This window comes from Emys orbicularis, chromosome 4 (assembly GCF_028017835.1).
Source record: "Emys orbicularis isolate rEmyOrb1 chromosome 4, rEmyOrb1.hap1, whole genome shotgun sequence".
Lineage (NCBI taxonomy): Eukaryota > Metazoa > Chordata > Testudines > Emydidae > Emys > Emys orbicularis.
Window position 1 is genome coordinate 153,270,809 of NC_088686.1, and position 20,298 is coordinate 153,291,106.

The window sequence follows — 20,298 nt, forward strand, 5'->3', positions numbered from 1 at the left end:
CTGCCAATCTGACCCGGGGGGGGGGGGGGGGGGGGAGGGGGAACTCCCTCCTGACCCCAAACATGGCGAAAAGTTAGACCCAGAGCATGGGGGTGAGATCCATGAGCCAGCTCTGCCCCCATTGTTATTCCCACCCACTCACTTTTGTGCCACCGGCAAGCTTTGCCCTGACGTGTGTGATACTGTCCGGGGATGCCAATCAGACTCCATGCTTTACTTCACTTGACCCTCCTGCCCCCACGACCCAGCTCCTTCCCATCCTAGTCCCCACCCCCAAACTCTCCATCTAGGTGCTAGGTCCCTCCCCCAGAGCCCATCCCCACCTTCCCAGCGTCCACCCCAATCTGACATCTGTCCTCTGCTCCTCTTGATCTCCAAGCCGGTCCCTGACCCCCAAGGGTGAGCCGTGGCCAGTCCCTAGCCCGTGTGAGTCCTCTGGTGTCTGATCAGGGCCGAACTCTGGCGGAAGTCCTTCCCGCACTGGGTGCATTTGAAGGGCTTCTCCCCAGTGTGGGTCTTCAGGTGGGCGCTGAGGGACGAACTGTGCAGGAAACTTTTCCCACACTGGCAGCAGCTGTGCGACCTCTGCTGGCTGTGAGTCCTCTGGTGCCTGCCAAGGGCAGCGCGGAGCCGGAAGGCTTTCCCACAAGCTGCGCACCGGTGTGGCATCTTCTCCCCGTGGGCACTGCTCTGGTGGTTCAGGAGTTCAGTGCTAGCACCGAAGCCAGCCCCGCAGTCAGGGCACTTGTGGGTCGCAGCCCCAGCGTCATGGCCCCTCCGGTGGGCGAGGAGATCGGAGCTGACGCTGAAGGCCTTGCCGCATTGTCCGCACTTGTAGGGCTTGTCTCCGGCGTGCAGCCGCTGGTGGATGAGGAAGCCCGAGTTCTGGGTGAAGCCTTTGCCGCACTGGTGGCAGCGGTAGGGTTTCTCACCAGTGTGGGTGCGCCAGTGCACCGTCAGGGTGGAGCTCATGCCAAAGCACTTGCCGCACACAGTGCACTGGTAGGGGCGCTCCCCGGTGTGGGTGCGGCGGTGGGCCACCAGGTCGGAGCGCTGGGCGAAGGCCTTGCCACAGTCGGGGCAGGGGAAGGGGCGCTCGCCGGTGTGGATGCGCCTGTGCGTGGCGATGTGGGAGCGCCGGGCAAAGCCCTTCCCACACTGGGGGCAGCGGTGGGGCTTGTGGCCGGCATGGCCGCGCAGGTGAGCGGCCAGGTTGGAGGAGTCGGTGAAACCGTGGCCGCAGTCTGGGCAGCGGTAGGGGCGTTCGCCGGTGTGGGTGCCCTGGTGCTTCACTAGGTTGGAGCTGCGGCTGAAGCTCTTGCCGCACTCACCACACTGGAACGGCCGCTCCCCGGTGTGCATGCGCCGGTGCTGAGCCAGGTGCGAGCTCCAGACAAAGCTCTTCCCGCACTCAGGGCATGTCTTCCGCTTCGCACTCCCTGCACCCTGTGCTCCATCCGGCTGAGCCTCGGCCCCGGGCAGGCCCTCGGACGCCTCGCCCGACAATGCTTCATCCTGCCACGGACTCCCCTCCTCGTCCCTGTGCAGCATCTCAGCACCTATGGGAAGGAAACGGGAGACAATGAACAGCTGGGAGAGGGGAATCCTGGGAGAGAGAGAGAGAGATCAGCGACTGAGATCAGGGGCCCATCATGCCAGGCACTGCGCAGACACACAGAGACTGAGATCAGGGACCCGTCACGCCGGGCGCTGCACAAACACACAGTGACTGGGATCAGGCCCCCATCACACCAGGTGCTGCACAGACACACAGTGACTGAGAGCAGGCCCCCATCACACCAGGTGCTGCACAGACACACAGTGACTGGAATCAGGCCCCCATCACACCAGGTGCTGCACAGACACACAGTGACTGGGATCAGGCCCCCATCACACCAGGTGCTGCACAGACACACAGTGACTGGGATCAGGCCCCCATCACGCCAGGTGCTGCACAGACACACAGTGACTGAGATCAGGGACCCGTCACGCCGGGCGCTGCACAGACACACAGTGACTGGGATCAGGCCCCCATCACACCAGGTGCTGCACAAACACACAGTGACTGGGATCAGGCCCCCATCACACCAGGTGCTGCACAAACACACAGTGACTGGGATCAGGCCCCCATCACACCAGGTGCTGCACAGACACACAGTGACTGAGATCAGGGCCCATCACACCAGGTGCTGCACAAACACACAGTGACTGAGAGCAAGCCCCCATCACACCAGGTGCTGCACAAACACACAGTGACTGGGATCAGGGGCCCATCACGCCAGGTGCTGCACAGACACACAGTGACTGAGATCAGGGGCCCCGTTGTGCCAGGCGCTGCACAGACATACAGTGACTGAGATCAGGGCCCTGTAGCGGTGGGCACTGCACAGACACACAGTGACTATAAAAACCATAAAAGATTAGGAGAAAGGTAACCTCAGAGAGCACAACTGTAATAGGTTGGGATCTTTAAAATACAAAGGCAGAGCACGATCCACTGGCTGGGAGCAGAAGGGAGACAATGGAGGCTGGGAATTAGGGGCCAGTGTTTATCTAGGAGGGGAATGAACCACTGGGAGAGCTCCCCTAGGGAGGAGGTGGGTTGTCCATCACTGGGAGTCTGTCAGTGGAGATGGGGCATCTCTCTCTCAAAGCTCCGCTCTAGCTCAGCCAGGAGTTACTGGGCCAGAGGCAGGAATCGCTGGGGGAGATTCCTGGCCTGGGTTAGGCAGGAGGCTGGGCTGGATGGGCACAATGGGCTCTGCTGTCTCTGACATCTATGCAATTCTAAGACATTATGACATGGAAAGGGCAAGATTCTGTCCTCATTACCAACTTCCTGCCACTAGAGCTGCGAGTGAGATTAAACAGGGCAGGAGCGAAATCTCTCCTCCTGTGTAGTCTTTGCTCTCTGCTCTTCGCAGAAGGATGGGAGGCAGAGGGCCAGAGCTGCTGTCAGAAATGAGTCAAGGTCAGTGCAATCCATGCATGCCACGGCCAGGAGGGCGTAATGCAGCTATTACAATGAAAAACAAGTTCCACTACAAAAAATGTTCCTTTCGCAGCTTCCGGCCTGAAGCATTTTTCGTCGCTTCAATATTCTTGGACCCAGATTTCCATCACGCTCATTAGCTACTTCTTTCGTCCACTGAAAACCTGGGTGTTTCACACACATAAAATTCTCTGGGGCCTGAGAACCCACTTCCCAGACAATTTTGGCTGTGGGCAGTGGACTTTTTGAAAGAGGACCTCGCCTGGTTGTACTTTGCAAAAACCAGTGCATTTCCAGAATCTTGCTGATTCTCCCCCACCCCAAAAAAAAAAACCATTAAGAAGCTAGGAGAAAACCTGTGATTTGGAAACCAAGATCTATGGCATGCTATTGAATTAACCGGGATGGGACAGAACTGGGGCTGTGGCGGGGGGAGCTCACCCCAGCCCCACTGGGATATTTACATGGCTCAGAGATGCTCTCTGAGCTCTCTCACCTCTGTGGACGCCTTGTGGCCCATCCGTGTCCTCAGAGCCCTGGAGATCCCGGACGCAGGGTGCTTCCATGGGAATCAGAAATCCTGCCCCTGTGAGGAAGAGCAGGGCAAGCGGGAGATTTTCTCCAGGAGCTGAAACTGGCCAACTACTGAAAGTTCTGAGAAAAAAACTCCTCTGGAATTATTTTGCCAACTGGGAAAGGGGGGGGGGCACACACAAAAACGATTTATTTTCTTTCTAAAATTTCCATGAAAAACAGCCCCCTAAATTGCAGCCAGCTCTAGTGACTAGGCAGCAAACAGCGAGCAGAAAAAGCCCCCCCCCCCCCGTTTCAGGGATGATCTGTTGTTCCTGTACAGCAAGGAGTGGGGTCTGCACAGGCTCCTGGGAACGAGTCCACACACCCGCTTGGCACGTTTCTCACAATCACTGAGCACCCCAGAGGGGGACTAGATAAACCTCACTAGAGCAGAGAGAGGCACAACCACTATGAGGGGCTGCCCAAGGCAAGCACTGACCCCCAACTGCTACCCCCAACTCTAACCTACCAGACTCCCCTCCCCTGCCAGGGCCGGGGACAGAACCCAGGAGTCCTGCTTCCCCGCACCTGCTGGCTGATGCACTCTCCCAGGCACCAAGGGATGCTCAGACCTGGCTCCCGGGCCCCCATAGCTTCAGGTCGTAATGCCGTGTAGAGGGAGAAAGGGAGGCACAATGGGGACTGGGGACTAGGACAGGAGCTGCACAACCAGGAAGTGCTGAAGAGATTGAGAGAGAGAGAGAAACATGAGCTTTGCCTCCCAGAGCCAGAGCCATCTAGTGGCTCCAGCCCCAGAACCGCATCCCCAGACAACAAGGAGTCCGGTGGCACCTTAAAGACTAACAGATTTATTTGGGCATAAGCTTTCGTGGGTAAAAATCTCACTTCTTCGGATGCATCCGAAGAATTCTTCATGCATCTGAAGAAGTGAGGTTTTTACCCACGAAAGCTTATGCCCAAATAAATCTGTTAGTCTTTAAGGTGCCACCAGACTCCTTGTTGTTTTTGTAGATACAGACTAACACGGCTACCCCCTGATACTTGATCCCCAGACAGGGGCCGGCAGACCCAGACAGACACAGGGCTGAATAAGATGGAGACAGTCAGAGAGCTAGGTACTGCTTTGGGATCTCGGGATCAATGCAGTCCCTGGACTTTGGGGCTAAGAAGATTAGCAGCAAAATTTCCCCACCGTGTTTAAATTGGCACCATTAGGTTTCACAATCAACAGACCCCCACGGACACTTTTCAGCCCTCGCGGAGCGATGGTCTCAGACTCTCTGCAGACGCAGGCAACTGTCACTGCCATGGCTACGCCACAGTTTATATTCCAAGCGTTTCACTCGGAACCCTAACAGCTAGGGACTGAGTTTCCTTGTTAAAGGCAGCTGAGCTGCTGGATCAAAGAAGGGGGGCTTCTACTGCAAATACTGAGCCAGGCCATCACAGAATACAATAAGATGTGACACAGAATAGAAGCCAGGAATCCAGACTCCCAGCCCTTCCCTCTGTGCAAACCCACTACCCCCGGCCCCGGCTTGCAGAGCTCACGAGCCCCTGCGCTGCTCTAGCCTTCCCTTGTGTGTGAGGTTGCGTGTGTGTGTGGGCACGTGTCTCACTCTACTACCTAGCTATGCAGAGCATCAGCCCCGTACAGCTACTCCCTCAGTCCAGGGACAGGCGCCTCTCTCCTGCCGCTAGCAGGCCAGGGCTCTAAGCGTGCCGGTGATGGCACCAGAGGGGTGTTTACACCAATGGTCCCAGCTCAGGAGGGGCCATTTCCGTTGGGTGCCAAGGGAGCTAGCAGAGTTATTACCTAGGGCCCCTGTGCCAGGCGCTGTACGGACACAGAACAGAGACAGGCCAAGCCCCGAAGAGCTTGAAAATCTCATTGTCTTTGTGCAGAGGGATTCATACATATAACGGGCAGCAGGGCCCAATGTGATTCCCAATCTCCCCCTGTGATTCCTGCCGCCAGCCCAGTAACTGCTGGCTGAGATAGAGCGGAGCTTCGAGAAAGGGACGCCCCATCTCCACAGAGAGACTCACAGTGAGGGAGAATCCATTCCGTCCCTAGGGGAGCTGGGGGTGGCAGGTGGAGGCCAGGGACCCATCCAACCCTCCCGCTGCTCCCTGACTGCCCCCCGGGACTCCCCTTACCATGCCCATGCCGGTCAGATGCTGGCTCCACGTGTAGGCAAAACACGCTGCCGGGCTGCAGGGAGCAGGGGAGGGGCTCTGGCTGCTGGAGGCCAATGGGAGCGGCTCAATCAGGCCCAGCCGCCCAATCACCATGCTGCACTCTCCATGGAAGGGAGGGAGGGAGGGGAGGGGGAAAAATCCCGGACCTTTTAACCTTGTTACCAATATCTCCTGGACGGCTATTTAAAGATGCAAAAGCCGGACATGTCCGGGGAAATACGGACGGATGGTAACCCTAGCATAGACAAGCCCTTAGTTAACAACATGTGAGCAGCACAATGTCACTCAATTATAATTCCCAGTGTCATGGCTATTCCACGGCATGTTAACTTTGGTGATCGGTTTCGGTTCCACTTTTTCTTGCTGAACCGCAGCTTCCTTCCTAGTCAGTGGAGTTGAGAGCAGAACATCACATCGGCCTTAGACCTCAGGGCACAGCCAGCCTCTGTACTGTCGGGCACAGCAAAGCCCCGCTGGGCTGGGTACCGTACTAACAGTAAACAATGGGCCCTGCCCCCAAGAGCTCACTCTTAAGGAGAAGATAAAGTGTTAGCAAGTAAGTGACTAAATAGCAAATGAGAATCATAGAATATCAGGGTTGGAAGGGACCTCAGGAGGTCATCTAGTCCAACCCCCTGCTCAAAGCAGGACCAATCCTCACCTAAATCATCCCAGCTAGGGCTTTGTCAAGCCGGACCTTAAAAACCTCTAAGGAAGGAGATTCCACCACCTCCCTAGGTAACCCATTCCAGGGCTTCACCACCCTCCTAGTGAAAAAGTTTTTCCTAATATCCAACCTAAACCTCCCCCACTACAACTTGAGAACATTATTCCTTGTTCTATTATCTGCTACCACTGAGAACAGTCTAGATCCATCCTCTTTGGAACCCCCTTTCAGGTAGTTGAAAGCAGCTATCAAATCCCCCCTCATTCTTCTCTTCTGCAGACTAAACAATCCCAGTTCCCTCAGCCTCGCCTCATAAGTCATGTGCTCCAGCCCCCTAATCATTTTTGTTGCCCTCCACTGGACTCTTTCCAATTTTTCCACATCCTTCTTGTAGTGTAGGGCCCAAAACTGGACACACTACTCCAGATGAGACCTCACCAATATCAAAGAGAGGGGAATGATCACGTCCCTCAATCTGCTGGCAATGCCCCTACTTATACAGCCCAAAATGCCGTTAGCCTTCTTGGCAACAAGGGCACACTGTTGACTCATATCCAGCTTCTCATCCACTGTCACCCCCTAGGTCCTTTTCTGCAGAAAAGGCCACCAGCAACTGTACTGAAGACGCAAGCCACCAGCAATTGTACTGATTACATTGAAGGGAGGAACTCTACCTGAGAGAGTAACACTAGGGTTTCAGATATTGAGAACCAAGCCATATAGATCTCTCCCTCCCTCAAGGTGTTATAAGTAAGGTTATGTTTTAGTCACAGGTATTTTTAGTAAAAGTCATGGACAGGTCACAGGCAGTAAACAAAAATTCACAGCCCGAGACCTGGCCATGACTTTTACTATATACCCCTGACTAAAACTTGGACGATGGGGCTGCAGGTGCTCGGGAGCGGTCCAGGGGCACTGTGGGTGCTCTGGGGGTGGCCCGGGACCCCCGCTGGTAATGGGGGGGGGCTCGCAGTCTCCCTACCTGGCTTCGTGTCCCTTCAGCTCCTAGGGGGAGGGCCAGCCAGGGGGGCTTCACGCGCTGCTCCCGCCACAACTGCCGGTTCCACCGGCACAGCTTCCATTGGCCGGGAACCGTAGCCAATGGGAGCTGTGGAGGCGGTGTCTGCAGACGCGGGCAGCCCCTGAGCCAACACCGGCCGACAATCGTTTTGCGCCCTTTTTCCGGGGTCCCGTCCACCAGACCCGCTCAGCCTGCTGCCTGCCTGGATGATCGGAATCCCAGGCAGGCAGTGGGCTGAGCGGGGCCAGCGGACGGATCCCCAGACCGGCAGCAGGCTGAGCGGCTCTGCCCGCTGCCGGTCTGGGGCTCCATCCGCCAGCTCCTGCCAGCCGGGGTCCCGCTCAGCCCCACTCAGCTGGCAGACCTCGGTGAGGTCGATCGGGGTGCCTGGACAGACATGGCTATCCTCCTCTTAGAGCACCGAGTGGGAGTGACTCCAGGTCATTCTCTTCTTTAAGTTTCGTCTCATGGAGATTCAGTCCTGCCTGGAATATCATGAGAGCTGGAGGCTTCTGCCTCAGGCTGCTCTCCCAGCCAGCAGCACTGCGTGGTTGCACCTACCCCAGCCTACCCCTTGCTCCCATGGCTCATGAAGCCTGGACAGCAGTAAGGAGCAGTTCAACTTGTGGAATGACAAATCCAGAACGAAGGATTGCACTCTATGGGCCACGTTAAGATTATTTCAGAGTCCTAGATAGCATTTAGTCCCTATAAAAGGCTTCATGAAAATTTCCCCCCGCCCCTAAAAAAAATGTTAATTTATCAGAGCAACTGAAAGGGTAAGGAACCCGGGACTATAACTTAGAGAGAGCTTCCTTATTATTTAACTCATAATTGATATAATTCAAAGTAAAATTTCACAGCGCGGTCTGTTCTAAGACTAAAAATGCAGGAGGGGAGTCAGAAAAAGGAACAGTGACCTGTTTCCATCCGGGGACGTTTTGCATGTTAGGTGACCGTGATAACCACTACACTATGGAGCTTTTGTGTGTTAGGTGAATGTGATAACCACTACACTACGGGGCTTCCCTTTTTTTTGCCACAGACTTTGCCGAACGCACAGGAATGTTTTCTCTAGCTACAGAAGCTACCTAATGCAATGTCTATATCTATGGCCTTCTTGCTCACAAAGCGGTCATGTCCCCGCCCAAGGCTGACACAGCGCGGAGTGCATGTGACACAGCGACCTGCCTTGGGCAGGATCGCTAGCGAGGCATGATACTTTTGCCGTTAAGCAAACACAGCAATTCTTTCCTGGCCTCTGCCACTGAATGCCTCCATGCATTATGCTGTGCCCTATCAGTGCGGGAGGACTGCATGAGCTCGGAAAATATGTCATCGCGAGTGCGTTTTTTTTGCCTTCTAATCTGTGATAACCTCAGGAAGGAGATGATAGGGGGAGCGTAGAAACATTCTGGGGGGACTGCATGGTCACCTGTGCTGCTGAGTGCTGCTGAGTTCGCCACACAGGCCAAACAGGAAATGAAATTCAAAAGTTCCCAGGGCTTTTCCTGTGTACCTGGCTCGTGCATCTGAGTTCAAAGTTCTGTCCAGAGCGGTCACAATGAAGCACTCTGGGATAGCTCCTGGAGACCAATACCGTCGAATTGTGTCCACACTACCCCAAATTTGACCCGGCGATGTCGATTTCAGCGCTGGTCCCCTCATTGGGGAGGAGTACAGAAATCGATTTTAAGACCCCGTTAAGTCAACAAAAATGGCTTCGTCGTGCGGACGGGTGCAGGGTTAAATCGATCTAACGCTGCTAAATTTGACCTAAACTCGTAGTGTAGACCAGGGCTAAGAAGAGGAGGAGGCATTTGTACTTTCATAGGGAAAGATTAGACTACATAGCAGTAGAGAATGAAGAAGTAAGCCTAGAATATAAAGCTGTGGAGATCCCAATGCAGAGGAGTAATATTTCTTTAAGGATTTATAATATCTATAACCCATGTTGGAAATTAAAAAGTTCAGAGCTACAAGAAATAGTGAAGAATGCTAAAAGACCGCGGCCAATGGGAGCTTTGGAGGAGGTACCCACAGGCAAGGGCAACAAACGGAGCCCTCTGCCCCCTTCCCTCAGGGGCCGCAGGAACGTGGTGCCGTCCGCTTCCTGGAGTGGCGTGGGGCCAGGGCAGGCAGGCAGGGAGCCTGCCCTGGCCCTGCTGTGTGCCACTGCCACCCCGGAGCCACTCCAGGTAAGCGGCGCCGGGCCGGCGCCCGCACCCCAAACCCCTCCTGCACCCTGCATCCCAACTCCCTGCCCCGGGCCCTCTGCCGCACCCCAACCCCTTGCCCTCAGCCCCCTGCTGCACCTTGCACCCCTCCTGCACCCCAACCCCCTGCCCTGAGCCCCCTCCCACACTCCACACCCCTCCCTGCACCACTGCCCTGAGCCCCCTCCCGCACTGTGCACCCCCTCCTGAACCCCAACCCCCTTCCCTGAGCCCCCTCATACAGCCCGCACCCCTCCTCTGCCCCAACCCCTTGCCCTGAGCCCCTTCCTGCACACCGCACCCCCTCCCACGCCCCGCACTCCCTCCCACACCCCAACCCCCTGCCCCAGCCCTACATTCATGGCCCTGCATGCAATTTCCCCACCCAGATGTGGCCCTCGGGCCAAAAAGTTTGCCCACCCCTGATGTACAATATTAAAAATAGAACCCCAAAGGGAAGTGTTATCAGCCCAACCTCATTTAATATTATGATACTGTAAACGATCTCCCAAAACAAATAAGTGCTGGGGCAGGCGTCATTCTATTCACAGATGATTGTGCTCTTGCGTTAGGAGCAGGAATACTGAGGTGGCAGAAGAGAGAATCAACGTGTTAGGAGAGACCTCTGACTGGGGAAATACGTGGGGCTTTGCATTCTCCATTGCTAAAACCAAAGAACTGGTCTTTACAGGAAGAAAAGTCGCAAAGGAATGTAAACTGTATCTGTATATAGAACAAACAGATATAGTTACAAGGTTCAAATTCTTAGTGTTAATATTTGATACTAAATTACTTTAGAAAGGTCATAAAACCCTTGTTAAAGATCAATGTGCAGAAAGGATTAACCTGCTTAAAAGACTTGCTGGAGCGCAGATAAGAAAACACTGCTGGTGGCCTACAGGGCTTTAATCAGACCAGTTACTGACTTGGCTGCCAAACTTTTGGGTCAGCGTCAAAATCAGAACTTAAAAAATGAGATGTATTACAAGCCCAGGCACTATGAATTGTGAGCAGTGCATTTACTACAACCCCTGTGTGCACTTCAGATCGCTTCCAGTGAAATGCCAGCTACGCTACAAATGAAACGACTGGCCCTAACTTTCTGGGCCAAAGTTAATGGGAACTGCAATGATGAAAGTACCAAGCAAAATATGAGGCTTGTTGGGAATCTGATAGGTGAACTATATAGCACTGTGGTGGGGCGGTTGCCCCACACAGGGAGAAGAAGGGGTTAAAAGCAGCACCAGGAATGCTGCGCAGAACCCACTAATCAGGAAAGGGCTTATTGAGCCCACCAATAGGGGGAAGGCTTGCTGGAGCAGCCAATCAGGGCCGGCGAGGGCCATATATAAAGGACTGTTCAGCAGAGCAGAAGGCAATCTCTTCCTGGAAGGCAAGGGTGGAGGACTGGGTGCCTGAAGAAGTGCCATAGCTAGAGCAGGGGAAGCAGTGTGCGAGGGTGAGCTGCTGGCTGACCACTGCCAGGCTGGGGCCTTGCTCCCAGGACTGAGAGGGTGCTAGGGCTACAGGGGAAGAGGCCCAGGGAAAAGAGGCAGTAGATTGGAGAGGGCAGTAAGTGGCTGCTGGCTATAGGGTCCCAGGGTCGGGACCCAGAGTAGGGGGCAGGCCTGGGTTCCCCCCCTTTGCACCCCACTTGCCAATGAGGAGAGTGGCCGGTATCCAGACTGCAGTTTGCCCCTGAGGCAAGGGACTGAACCTTAGACTGCAGCTGGCCATTGAGGCAAGTGGCGGGACTAAGGACTGATGGTCTCACGGAAGAAGGGAGATACTGGGGTGGGGGCATAGCTGGAGGACCGTGCCTAGAAGAGGACACTGCAGTTCGGGGAGCGACACGGGTCCAAAGAGTGGAGACAGCAGTGATGGCAGGCGTGACACCACTAGCCGAAAGCAGACTGGAAGGGCTGAGAGCTAATTCCCAGGATGGCCGGCAGGAGGCACCACGGTGGTGAATCGTGCCCCGTTACAAACACACAATGTTAGAACTCCACATGCAGGAGTTGAAAGACAAGGAAAACCTGAATGAAGTAAAAACTTTTAGTCATGGGGAAATTAGTTAGGGATGGAAAGTCGCATGCCCAAATGTGGATTTAGATTTATTTTATAAATTTGAGGCTAAAAGAGACAGTAGGTATTGAAAATGAAGTGTACCAGTCTATAGATGAGGAGTGGAGTCAGTTTTGTCAAATATATCGTAACCATTCTGCCAGGCGAAGCCAGCAGCAACCAGGGCCAGGTTCAATATCTAAGGGTTCTTTTCCATCGATACAATATAGAACTGACTCGAGCTCCCACCCAGTCACCTGGGAAAATTACACACCACCCCTGGGTGTCTCTGAGAGGCAATACTTCCCCTCTCACAAGCACAGAGTCTGAGTGTAGAAAATAAACTTTTAATAAAAGGAGGGGAGTGACTTGGCGTTAATTTGGGAAGACACTGCAAACAGGGTTCATAAACATAAACCATGAGTAAAAGACCCATCCCCAAATAAGTTGGGCAGTGCCCTTTCCCCCTCAGGTTCTTAAGTCCAGCAACCCAAAAGTCTCTTTAACGTGCCCGTCCCTTCTCTGCACCCCACTCACAGTTGCTGTACTTGGTCAGTGCAGATCTAGAGTTCAGAAGTGCATCTGTAGAGTTCACCTCCCACCCTGGGTGGAGGGGGGGGATAAGGAGGCACCTTACTCGTTCCACTGCTCAGACACTCGCTCGCCACCCCTCTCTCTCTGCACCCTGCTGGCCACTCACTGTGCCACCTGGCCACCCTGCCAGCCGCTGCTCCTCGCACCTGGCTGCCCTGCCAGCCCTGGTTCCTCTCCACTGGCCATCCCACTGGCCATGGTTCCTTGCTGCCTCACCAGCCAATTGTCAGTCACCTTCTGCTGCCACCAGCCTCTCTGCTGTGATCTCTGCACATGAGTCTCTTAGTAATTTTTAGCTTTTTGCAGGCTGGGCAGAAACACTGCCCCATCTCAAGTGATTTCAGCTCTGATTGAGCATTTAAAATAACAGAGAGGCTTCCTAATAAATCCTATTTAGCTCTTTCTTTGAAGAGTGGAGGGAAACAAGTTAAACCAGTCCAGGAAGAACCTTTGCAGGAGGGTCCACATCTTCTGGCTGGGACACTAATCCCCACCCCTCTTATTTCTACAGGGCTCTGGCATTTGAGCCCCTGGCTTGACGAGGTCCTTTCAGCTGAGGGTGACCCCCTCATTTGGGACACGTTAAGTACAGTTCTGCTCCCCTTTATTCACAATAATGCCAACATTGGTAACAGCATTTCACTACATGTTTTGTAACCCAACACCAGCCAAAGTTGATCACTTTGAGCAACACACTGCTCTATCTGCTGGATATCTAAGCAGAGTAGGTGTGCTCATGTAAATACAGTTTGCTCTTGAAGTCTCTCCCCCTCTCAGGTAGCTATCAGGGAAGAATTCAGCAGACCCTGCTTACACATATACAGGTGGGTCCAAAAAAACCCCCAAAAAAACAGGAAGCGTAGGGATGACATATTGTATACCAAAATTGGGAATTAGTGCATCCAAAAGAATATCTGATTATGTAGCTGTCATGACAGCTGAACTAGTAGCAATAATGCCAGCATTAAACTGGATCTGGGATGTACGCCCAGTAGCAGCAGCAGCAGTCATATTTTTGGATTCAATCTCAGGCATTATGGGGATAAAAAAGCATGTCTCAATATGTAGAAGTGATTTAATCAACAACATTATATTTCTAACAACAGAGTTACTACAGATGGGGATACAGGCAGCATTAGCTTGGATCCCAGTGCTTATTGGGATAACAGGGAACAAAATGGCCAACAAAGTAGCTAAAAACGCTGTGAGAAATGGAAGGATTAACACGGAAATGCCCTTGAGTAATAGGAATTCAAAAGCCTAGTACAGAAAAATGTAAAGGGAGAACGGCAAAACAAATTGCACTAATGGAAAAAGAGGAAGCTGATTATCTGAACTGTGCCCTAGAGCTGAGGATTATGACATACTTCGGGGCTGGATAGGACACACGCAGGAAGTGCTTTTGTTTAGAGTATTAACATTGTGGCTCAAACTAAAATCTTTTTCAGATGAAGAGACACAAAGACTGTGCGCCCTGTAAGGCAGAAGAAACGTGCAATTGCCTTTTATGGGCATGTCAGAGCTTTGATAAAGAAAGGGAAAAGCTTTGTGATGTGGTTACAGACCTCTCTGCCCCACACCCCGCCCCTATCCTTACTCCTATAATCCTTGCCTCCTTCCCACTGTGCTACTATCCTCCCCCACATCAGTGCCTATACACTTCCCAAAACCTAACCCTCCCCCAGCTCCTCTTCCCTTCCCCCCTCCGCTGACCCCCAGCAGTTCCTGTGTCCCCCCCTCTGGCTCCTGCAACTCTCTCTCCCAGGTGTTCCCCCCGTTCCTCCAGCCTCTGCATCCCAAGTCAGGTTGCTTCATGATACTCATGCCTGTCTTTTATCCGGAGATCTCAAAGCAGTGCCCACCCAATGCTTAGTGTATTTATCTTCACAGCCCAGTGCCGTTATCCCCATTGTGCCTATGGGAACTGAGGCAGAGATAGGCTAAGTGATTTGGCCAAGGTCACACAGGAAGTGCATAGCGGAGCAGGCACGTGAACCTGGGTCTCCTATGGCCTAAGCCAGTGCCCGAGCCCCTGTGGTGGGGCACCAGCAGCAGGGGTACTGGGAACACTGGAGAGACAATCACCCTGCTCGCAGTTCTGGGGCCCAAGGAGGCAGCAGCCCAGAGCAGTAATTGCAGAGAAAGTCTGGCTCAGCCTCTGCAGCCCTGGCCTGGAGCATAGGTTAAGACCTAGACCATCCCTGTCTAACATGTCCTTAAAAACCTCCATTTACAGGGATTCCACAACCTCCCCAGGGAACCTGTTCCAGTGCCTAATTATCCATGGAGTTAGAAAGTTTTTCCTAAATCTCCCTTGCTGCAAACTAAGCCGATTCCTTCTTGTCCTACCCTGGGTGGGCATGGAGAATGGTTGATCACTGTCCTCATTATCATAACCTTTGATATATTTGAAGGCTGTTGTCTTATCCACCCTCAGTTTTCTATACTCTAGACTAAACAAGTCCGGTTCTTTCGACCTTCCCTCACAGGCCAGGTTTTCTAAACCTCTGATCCTTTTTGTTGCTCTCCTCTGGACTCTCAACAATTTGGTCCACATATTTCCTAAAGTGTGGCGCCGAGAACCGGACACAGTGCTCCAGCTGAGGACTCACCAGTGCTGAGAAGAGCCGAACAATTACCTCCCCTGTCTTACATACGACACTGCTGTTAATACGCCCCAGAATGACATCTGCCTTTTCCGCAACAGCATCACACTGTTGACCTGTAGTCAACTTGTGATCTGCTGTAACCTCTAGATCAGGGGTCGGCAACCTTTCAGAAGTGGTGTGCCGAGTCTTCATTTATTCACTCTAATTTAAGGTTTCGCGTGCCAGTCATACATACCAGGGCATGGTCCTGAGAGGTGGAAGACCCAAGTGCTCTACATCAGGCCGAAGGGGGAACTGAACTTGCATCTCCCACATCCCAAGTGAGCGTGCTACACAGTGGGCAACAGGTATAAGGGAGATCCCCATATGTCCCCCGCCCCTGGCCATTTTGTAAATCCAGGCCACACACAAAAAACAAACGCTTTCCTTTCAGAAATGTGGAAACGCTTCGTTTCTCTTTTTCGGGTCAGTTTTGGCTTTTCGCTGAAATCCACCCGAATTCGCAAATAGCTTTGGGGTGACCCAAGCTGCATTTTTTCAATGGAAAAAAAAGCTATTTGTGCAAAGAAGTTCGCCCAGCAGTACTCATCACTGTCACGCAACACCCCACTGCAGCTGTCAAGTGCTAGATGTGGCCTTCGGACCCACACTTGCTGCTAGACCATGAATCAGGTTGGCAGGGGTCTAACCCCATCCCCCCGGGCGGATTAACAGGTACACCACATGGGGGTAGAGGGAGGGAAGTAAAGCCGAGGGCTGGATCCCTTCCCCCACAGCCTGGATTTCACTCCCTGCCTTTCCCTTCCCAAGCTCCGTGTCTGACATGCTAGGATCAGCTTCAGTCCAAGGCTCGTCTCCTGCCCGAGGCCTCTAGAGGGGATGAGACCAGCCCCCAAGTGTCCCCAAATCCTTGGAGAGAGACACACGTCTTTGTCCGTGCCCATAGGGTGACCAGACAGCAAGTGTGAAAAATCGGGACGGGGGTGGGGGGTAATAGGAGCCTATATAAGAAAAAGACCCAAAAATCAGGACTGTCCCTATAAAATCGGTACATCTGGTCACCCTACGTGCCCATCACATGTTGGAGTTTAAGGGTACGTTTACACTGCATCTGGGAGCGAGACTCCCCATCCGGCTCCACAGACTTGTGCTAGACAGTGCTCGCGGTAGCTATCGTGCTACAAAATACCGGTGTAGACACATTGCTTGGATGTTGCTGCTCAGGTTGGAGCTCGGGCTCCCAAGCCGACACAACCTCCTCCCGCCTCCCCTCCCACCAGCCTGAACGCCAGTGCAAGCTGCAGCGGCTACACGGCCAGTTTTAGGAGGCTACCACGAGCCCTCCTAAGAGGGGTGCTGGAACAGGGGGTCAGGAGATCATGGCCCACCCACTTTTACTGGCTGAGCGACGTGGGGGGGGGGGGATGGAGAGGAGCAAGTGGGGGGCAGGGTCTTGGGGGAAGGAGCGGAGCAGGGGCAGGGCATCAGGGAAGGGGCAGGGCAGAGCCTCTGGGAGTAGGGGTGCTACAGGGGGTGGGGTGCTACAGGGGGTTCAGGTGCCCGTGCGCCCCCCACACTTTAAGAGAGCTTCCGCTGCCCTTGCCTGCTAGCACAAGGCCATGGACCCAGGCACACTCCCAGCTGCACTGATCACACCCCCACGGGCATCAGCCTTTGCCCTATTTGGGTTTTTGTTTTGTTTTGTTTTTTACACAGGGAATACCCAGTCCTGACTCTGCCCCACCCACGTTCCCTTCCCACTCAGCTGGGGCTGGGAAAGTTTGGCTCAGGGTTCTGCCCCTACTTATCGCAGTCCAAGTATCCTCTCCCTCCCTCCCAGCAGCTGCTGCTTCCTCCCTTGCACCCCCCTCCACAAAATCCTCCTTGCCACCAACAAGCGAGCGACCGCCCCACTCTCAGACAGGTACCACCTTCTTTTTAATTTAAATATAAAGGTACAAAAGTTGCTCTATGTTAAACTAATAACAATAACCAGCCCCTATTGGGGTAACATGAGAATTACAGTGATTTCCCCTTTCAGCAGGCTGGGTGACAGGCAGCCCCCACTCCCGACAGGGCCCCGAGAGGTTGGTGCTGGCGGACTTAGATGGACAGCAAAGGCCCAGGGCAGCAGCCGGGTTCTGGCTTGGGGAACGTCTGGGGAGAAGCAGAGCAGAGCCTCATCCTGGCAGCGGTGGAATCGCCTTGCCCGAAGCCCTGATACAAAGGACGAATGGGTCTGTAACGGAAGTGAGAGCGTGGGGGAAGGGCACACAATACTGCAGTGTACTACAAAAACAGAACAAGAGCCCGGGACTGGAGTGCTGAAGCCAGCCAAGTTCACATTAGAAATCAGGCCCCGATTTTTCTCACTCAGGGTGGAACAAAGGCCCAAAGGAAGTGGCGAATCCTCCATTTCTCGGTGTCTTCAAAACCTGACCAGCTGCCATTGTGGAAGAGGCTTTAGTCAAAGGCAGGTCATCGGGCTCAGTGCAGGGGTAACTGGGTGAAATGTAAGGATCTGTGCTACACAGAAGGTCAGACTGGAAGATCTAATGGTCCCTTCTAGCTTTAAGCTCTAGGAGGGCATCTCTGGACTTTTTGTATCCAAAGGGAGGGTTGCGGTGGCCAAGTGCTGGCCCTGCAGGGGACAGAATATAGCTGTGGGGATTCAGGGCTGATGTCCTTTATCTTCCCAGAGACTAGGATAAGATGGAGATGTGTCCCCCAGATTTGTGGTCCTCACCAGCACAGCCCAGCAGCTGTTCAGTTCAGCCTCCAGGCCTTCACGCTCAGCTGCCAACAGAATGCAGCAGCCAGGGGCTGAGGTGGCTGGGAGAGCCAGGTGAGAAGAGGGAGCTGCAGTTTGGTTTGGGGCTCTGACGTTGGCAAATGAAGGATTTTTCCACTGATGTTTTAAAACAACACCCCCAGACAAAAATAGATCCATAGATTTCATTCTTGTCCAGATTTTTCACTGAAAAGTTCAACTTTTCAGCAAAAAAACAAACAAACAAAAACACCCAAACACATAAACTAAAACCAAAATATTTTGATTTGGAAATGCTGTCGCAGTTCCAAATGGGAGTTAAAATTTGGGTGCCCCGTGACCCCATTCTCCACTGTAGTCTGGCCTCCAGCATGCACCAGGGTCTCTCCTTTTGGTGAGAAGGCAGTTGCATCATGGGAATCCCTGTCCATGGTGCATCATGGGAAATGTAGTCCAGCTGAGGGCCCTGGTCCATAGATGAGAATGAGGATGAGGCAAGTGAACTACAACTCCCATAAGTTATACCCAAATTGAAATATTTCAGGTTTTGGCTGAAATATTTTTGGTTTGGGTGTTTGTTTTTTCAACAATAATTTTTTTTCCCTCAGAAAGTAGATATTTTATCTTGTTAAAAACCTGATTTTCCATTGAAAAATAATTTCAAGGGGAAGTTTTCACGCAGCCCTCGTCTTAACCAGTTGTGACATCTTTGGAAACATGGGGAAGACACAGAAATTGGTTTTCCTCCCTGGAACAGACACTGGAAGCAAAGGGAAAGGCACTGTGTGTGTGTGTGTGGGGGGGGGGGGTAGGGGGGTGTTCATTGCCTTCATTCCCCTTCCAGATCTGCAACAAGGAACTTGCACTTGTCCTTCAGCGCCTCGTAGAGCTGGTCCTTGCAATACTTGTTCCAGCTCACCATGAACTCATATAGCTTCCGCATTTTCATTGGGTTGGTTCTCTCGGCTGTAATGGTCAGGTATTGCTCAGTGTCCAACACGTCACCCAGCAGCTTATCCAGGACGCCCTCGACCAGAGTTACTCGCTGGATGAGCTGTTCTCGGTGCCGGTCCACAAAGTGTGTCTCTGAGGGGAGAAAGAGGAACACGAGAGAGTAAAGTAATGGTCTGCATCATGCTCTCTGCTGCACTTTGATTATCAACATGGTCTATTAGCTACTCTGTTATCGATGCATTCTATTTGATTATGTGCATGGTCTATTAGCTACTCCAGATGATCTATTTAAGAATCTACATAGTCTATTAGCTACTTCATTATCCACACAGTCTGCTCACTATTCCGTTATCCACACGATCTATTTAATTATCCACACAATCGCCTGCCCATCTTGACATCTTGATTAACTGCTCAAATGCCTGTATTGCTATTGCCCCTTTTACTGGCTCAGTCCCTAGCTACTGACCACCCACAGGGCCCTCTGTACTCAGACAGATTTTCTCTGCTCCTTAACCTCCCTCCCATGTATAATTAATCTGGTTTGCCCTGTCATCCAAAACCAATCCCCAACCCCTCCTGCTAAGCCCTGTCTCCCCTTCACCTCCAACTTCATTCAATGTGCCACCAACAACCACCCCTCCAGCTCCACCTCGGTTCCCCCCCTCTGATCCGGCTTCCACCATCACCAAGGCCCTCTTCTGGGTCCAGTCTCAGCGTTTTAACCCCATCCTCATCCTTGATTTCTCCACTGCTTCAGACACCATCCATCATACCCCTCCTGCTTGGTACTTTGTCCTACCTTAGGCTCCAAGACTCCCTCCTCTGCTGACTGTCCTCCTACCTCTCTGGTTGCTCCAGCGACTCATCCAGCGGATCTCCTCCCTGCCGCTCCCACTTCTCACTGAGAGGATCCCTCCTTTTCTCCCTGTTCTGAACTGTTCCCATGGCTTTGGCTGCTATCTTCGTGCCTGTGACTCTCGAATCTCTGCTCTTGTTCCCACTCCAACCCAATCGCTCCTCTCAGTCCTGTCTCTCTGAAGCCTCCTCCTGGATACCTCGCTGTCAGCTCACATTGGCCAACCAGATCTCCCCTGCGAGGCCCTCCATTCTCTGCCTCTATTGACAGCACCACCATCCTCCTTGCCACTCCAGCCCATGACCTGGCTGCATCTTTGACTCGGTCCTTCTCTCTTGACTCCCTCATATCCAGGCAGTGCCCAAATCTTGCCGCGTCTTCCTCCTCAGCATCTCTGAGATCTGTCCTTTCCTCTGTCCACAAAAGCTTTCTCCAGGTCTTTATCCCCTTCGGCCTCCTTCACATCCACATCAACCCCTCTCCCCTCCATTCCAAACCAAGGTGATATGGGATTTGAGATGCCACTATCTTGGTGCCCAAGGGTTCCGTTTTGGCTCAAAACAACAATGGTGTTTCTAACAGTTGGGTCCAAAAGGAACCTTAAACCCTCAGTCCCTTTGGGTTCAAATCCACAGCCAAGATCTGAGTCAGATCCAAAACTGGGAGGGGCTTGTTTTCATCACTGGGTTTAGATCTGGCCCAAGATGCAGGTAGGAAATCAAGGGAGAGCCACTGGCAAAACTCTGGCACTGTGGAACCTGCCTTCACCCTGATTTGGCCTTTGACTCCAAGCTGCAGCCTAACCCTGAGCTG

The 20,298-nt window shown here is 53.0% G+C and overlaps 1 protein-coding gene across 1 annotated transcript; it reads right to left on the minus strand.

The window, feature by feature from the left end:
* Positions 1–417: 417 nt before the first annotated feature.
* On the minus strand, positions 418–4,838 carry LOC135877933 (oocyte zinc finger protein XlCOF6.1-like). The gene is made up of 3 exons (XM_065403455.1): positions 4,763–4,838; positions 3,489–3,578; positions 418–1,559 (listed from the first exon to the last, which is right to left on the minus strand). The coding sequence occupies exons 1-3, from the start codon at positions 4,836–4,838 to the stop codon at positions 418–420; spliced, it is 1,308 nt and encodes a 435-aa protein (XP_065259527.1).
* Positions 4,839–20,298: the final 15,460 nt, after the last annotated feature.

Coding starts and splice junctions, on each gene's coding strand:
- LOC135877933 (XM_065403455.1), bottom strand. CDS start 4,838: ATGGCAGTGACAGTTGCCTGCGTCTGCAGAGAGTCTGAGACCATCGCT. Junction 3,579..4,762: donor GCTGAAAAGTGTCCGTGGGG/GTCTGTTGATTG, acceptor TCTTCCTCACAG/GGGCAGGATTTCTGATTCCC. Junction 1,560..3,488: donor GCCACAAGGCGTCCACAGAG/GTGAGAGAGCTC, acceptor TCCTTCCCATAG/GTGCTGAGATGCTGCACAGG.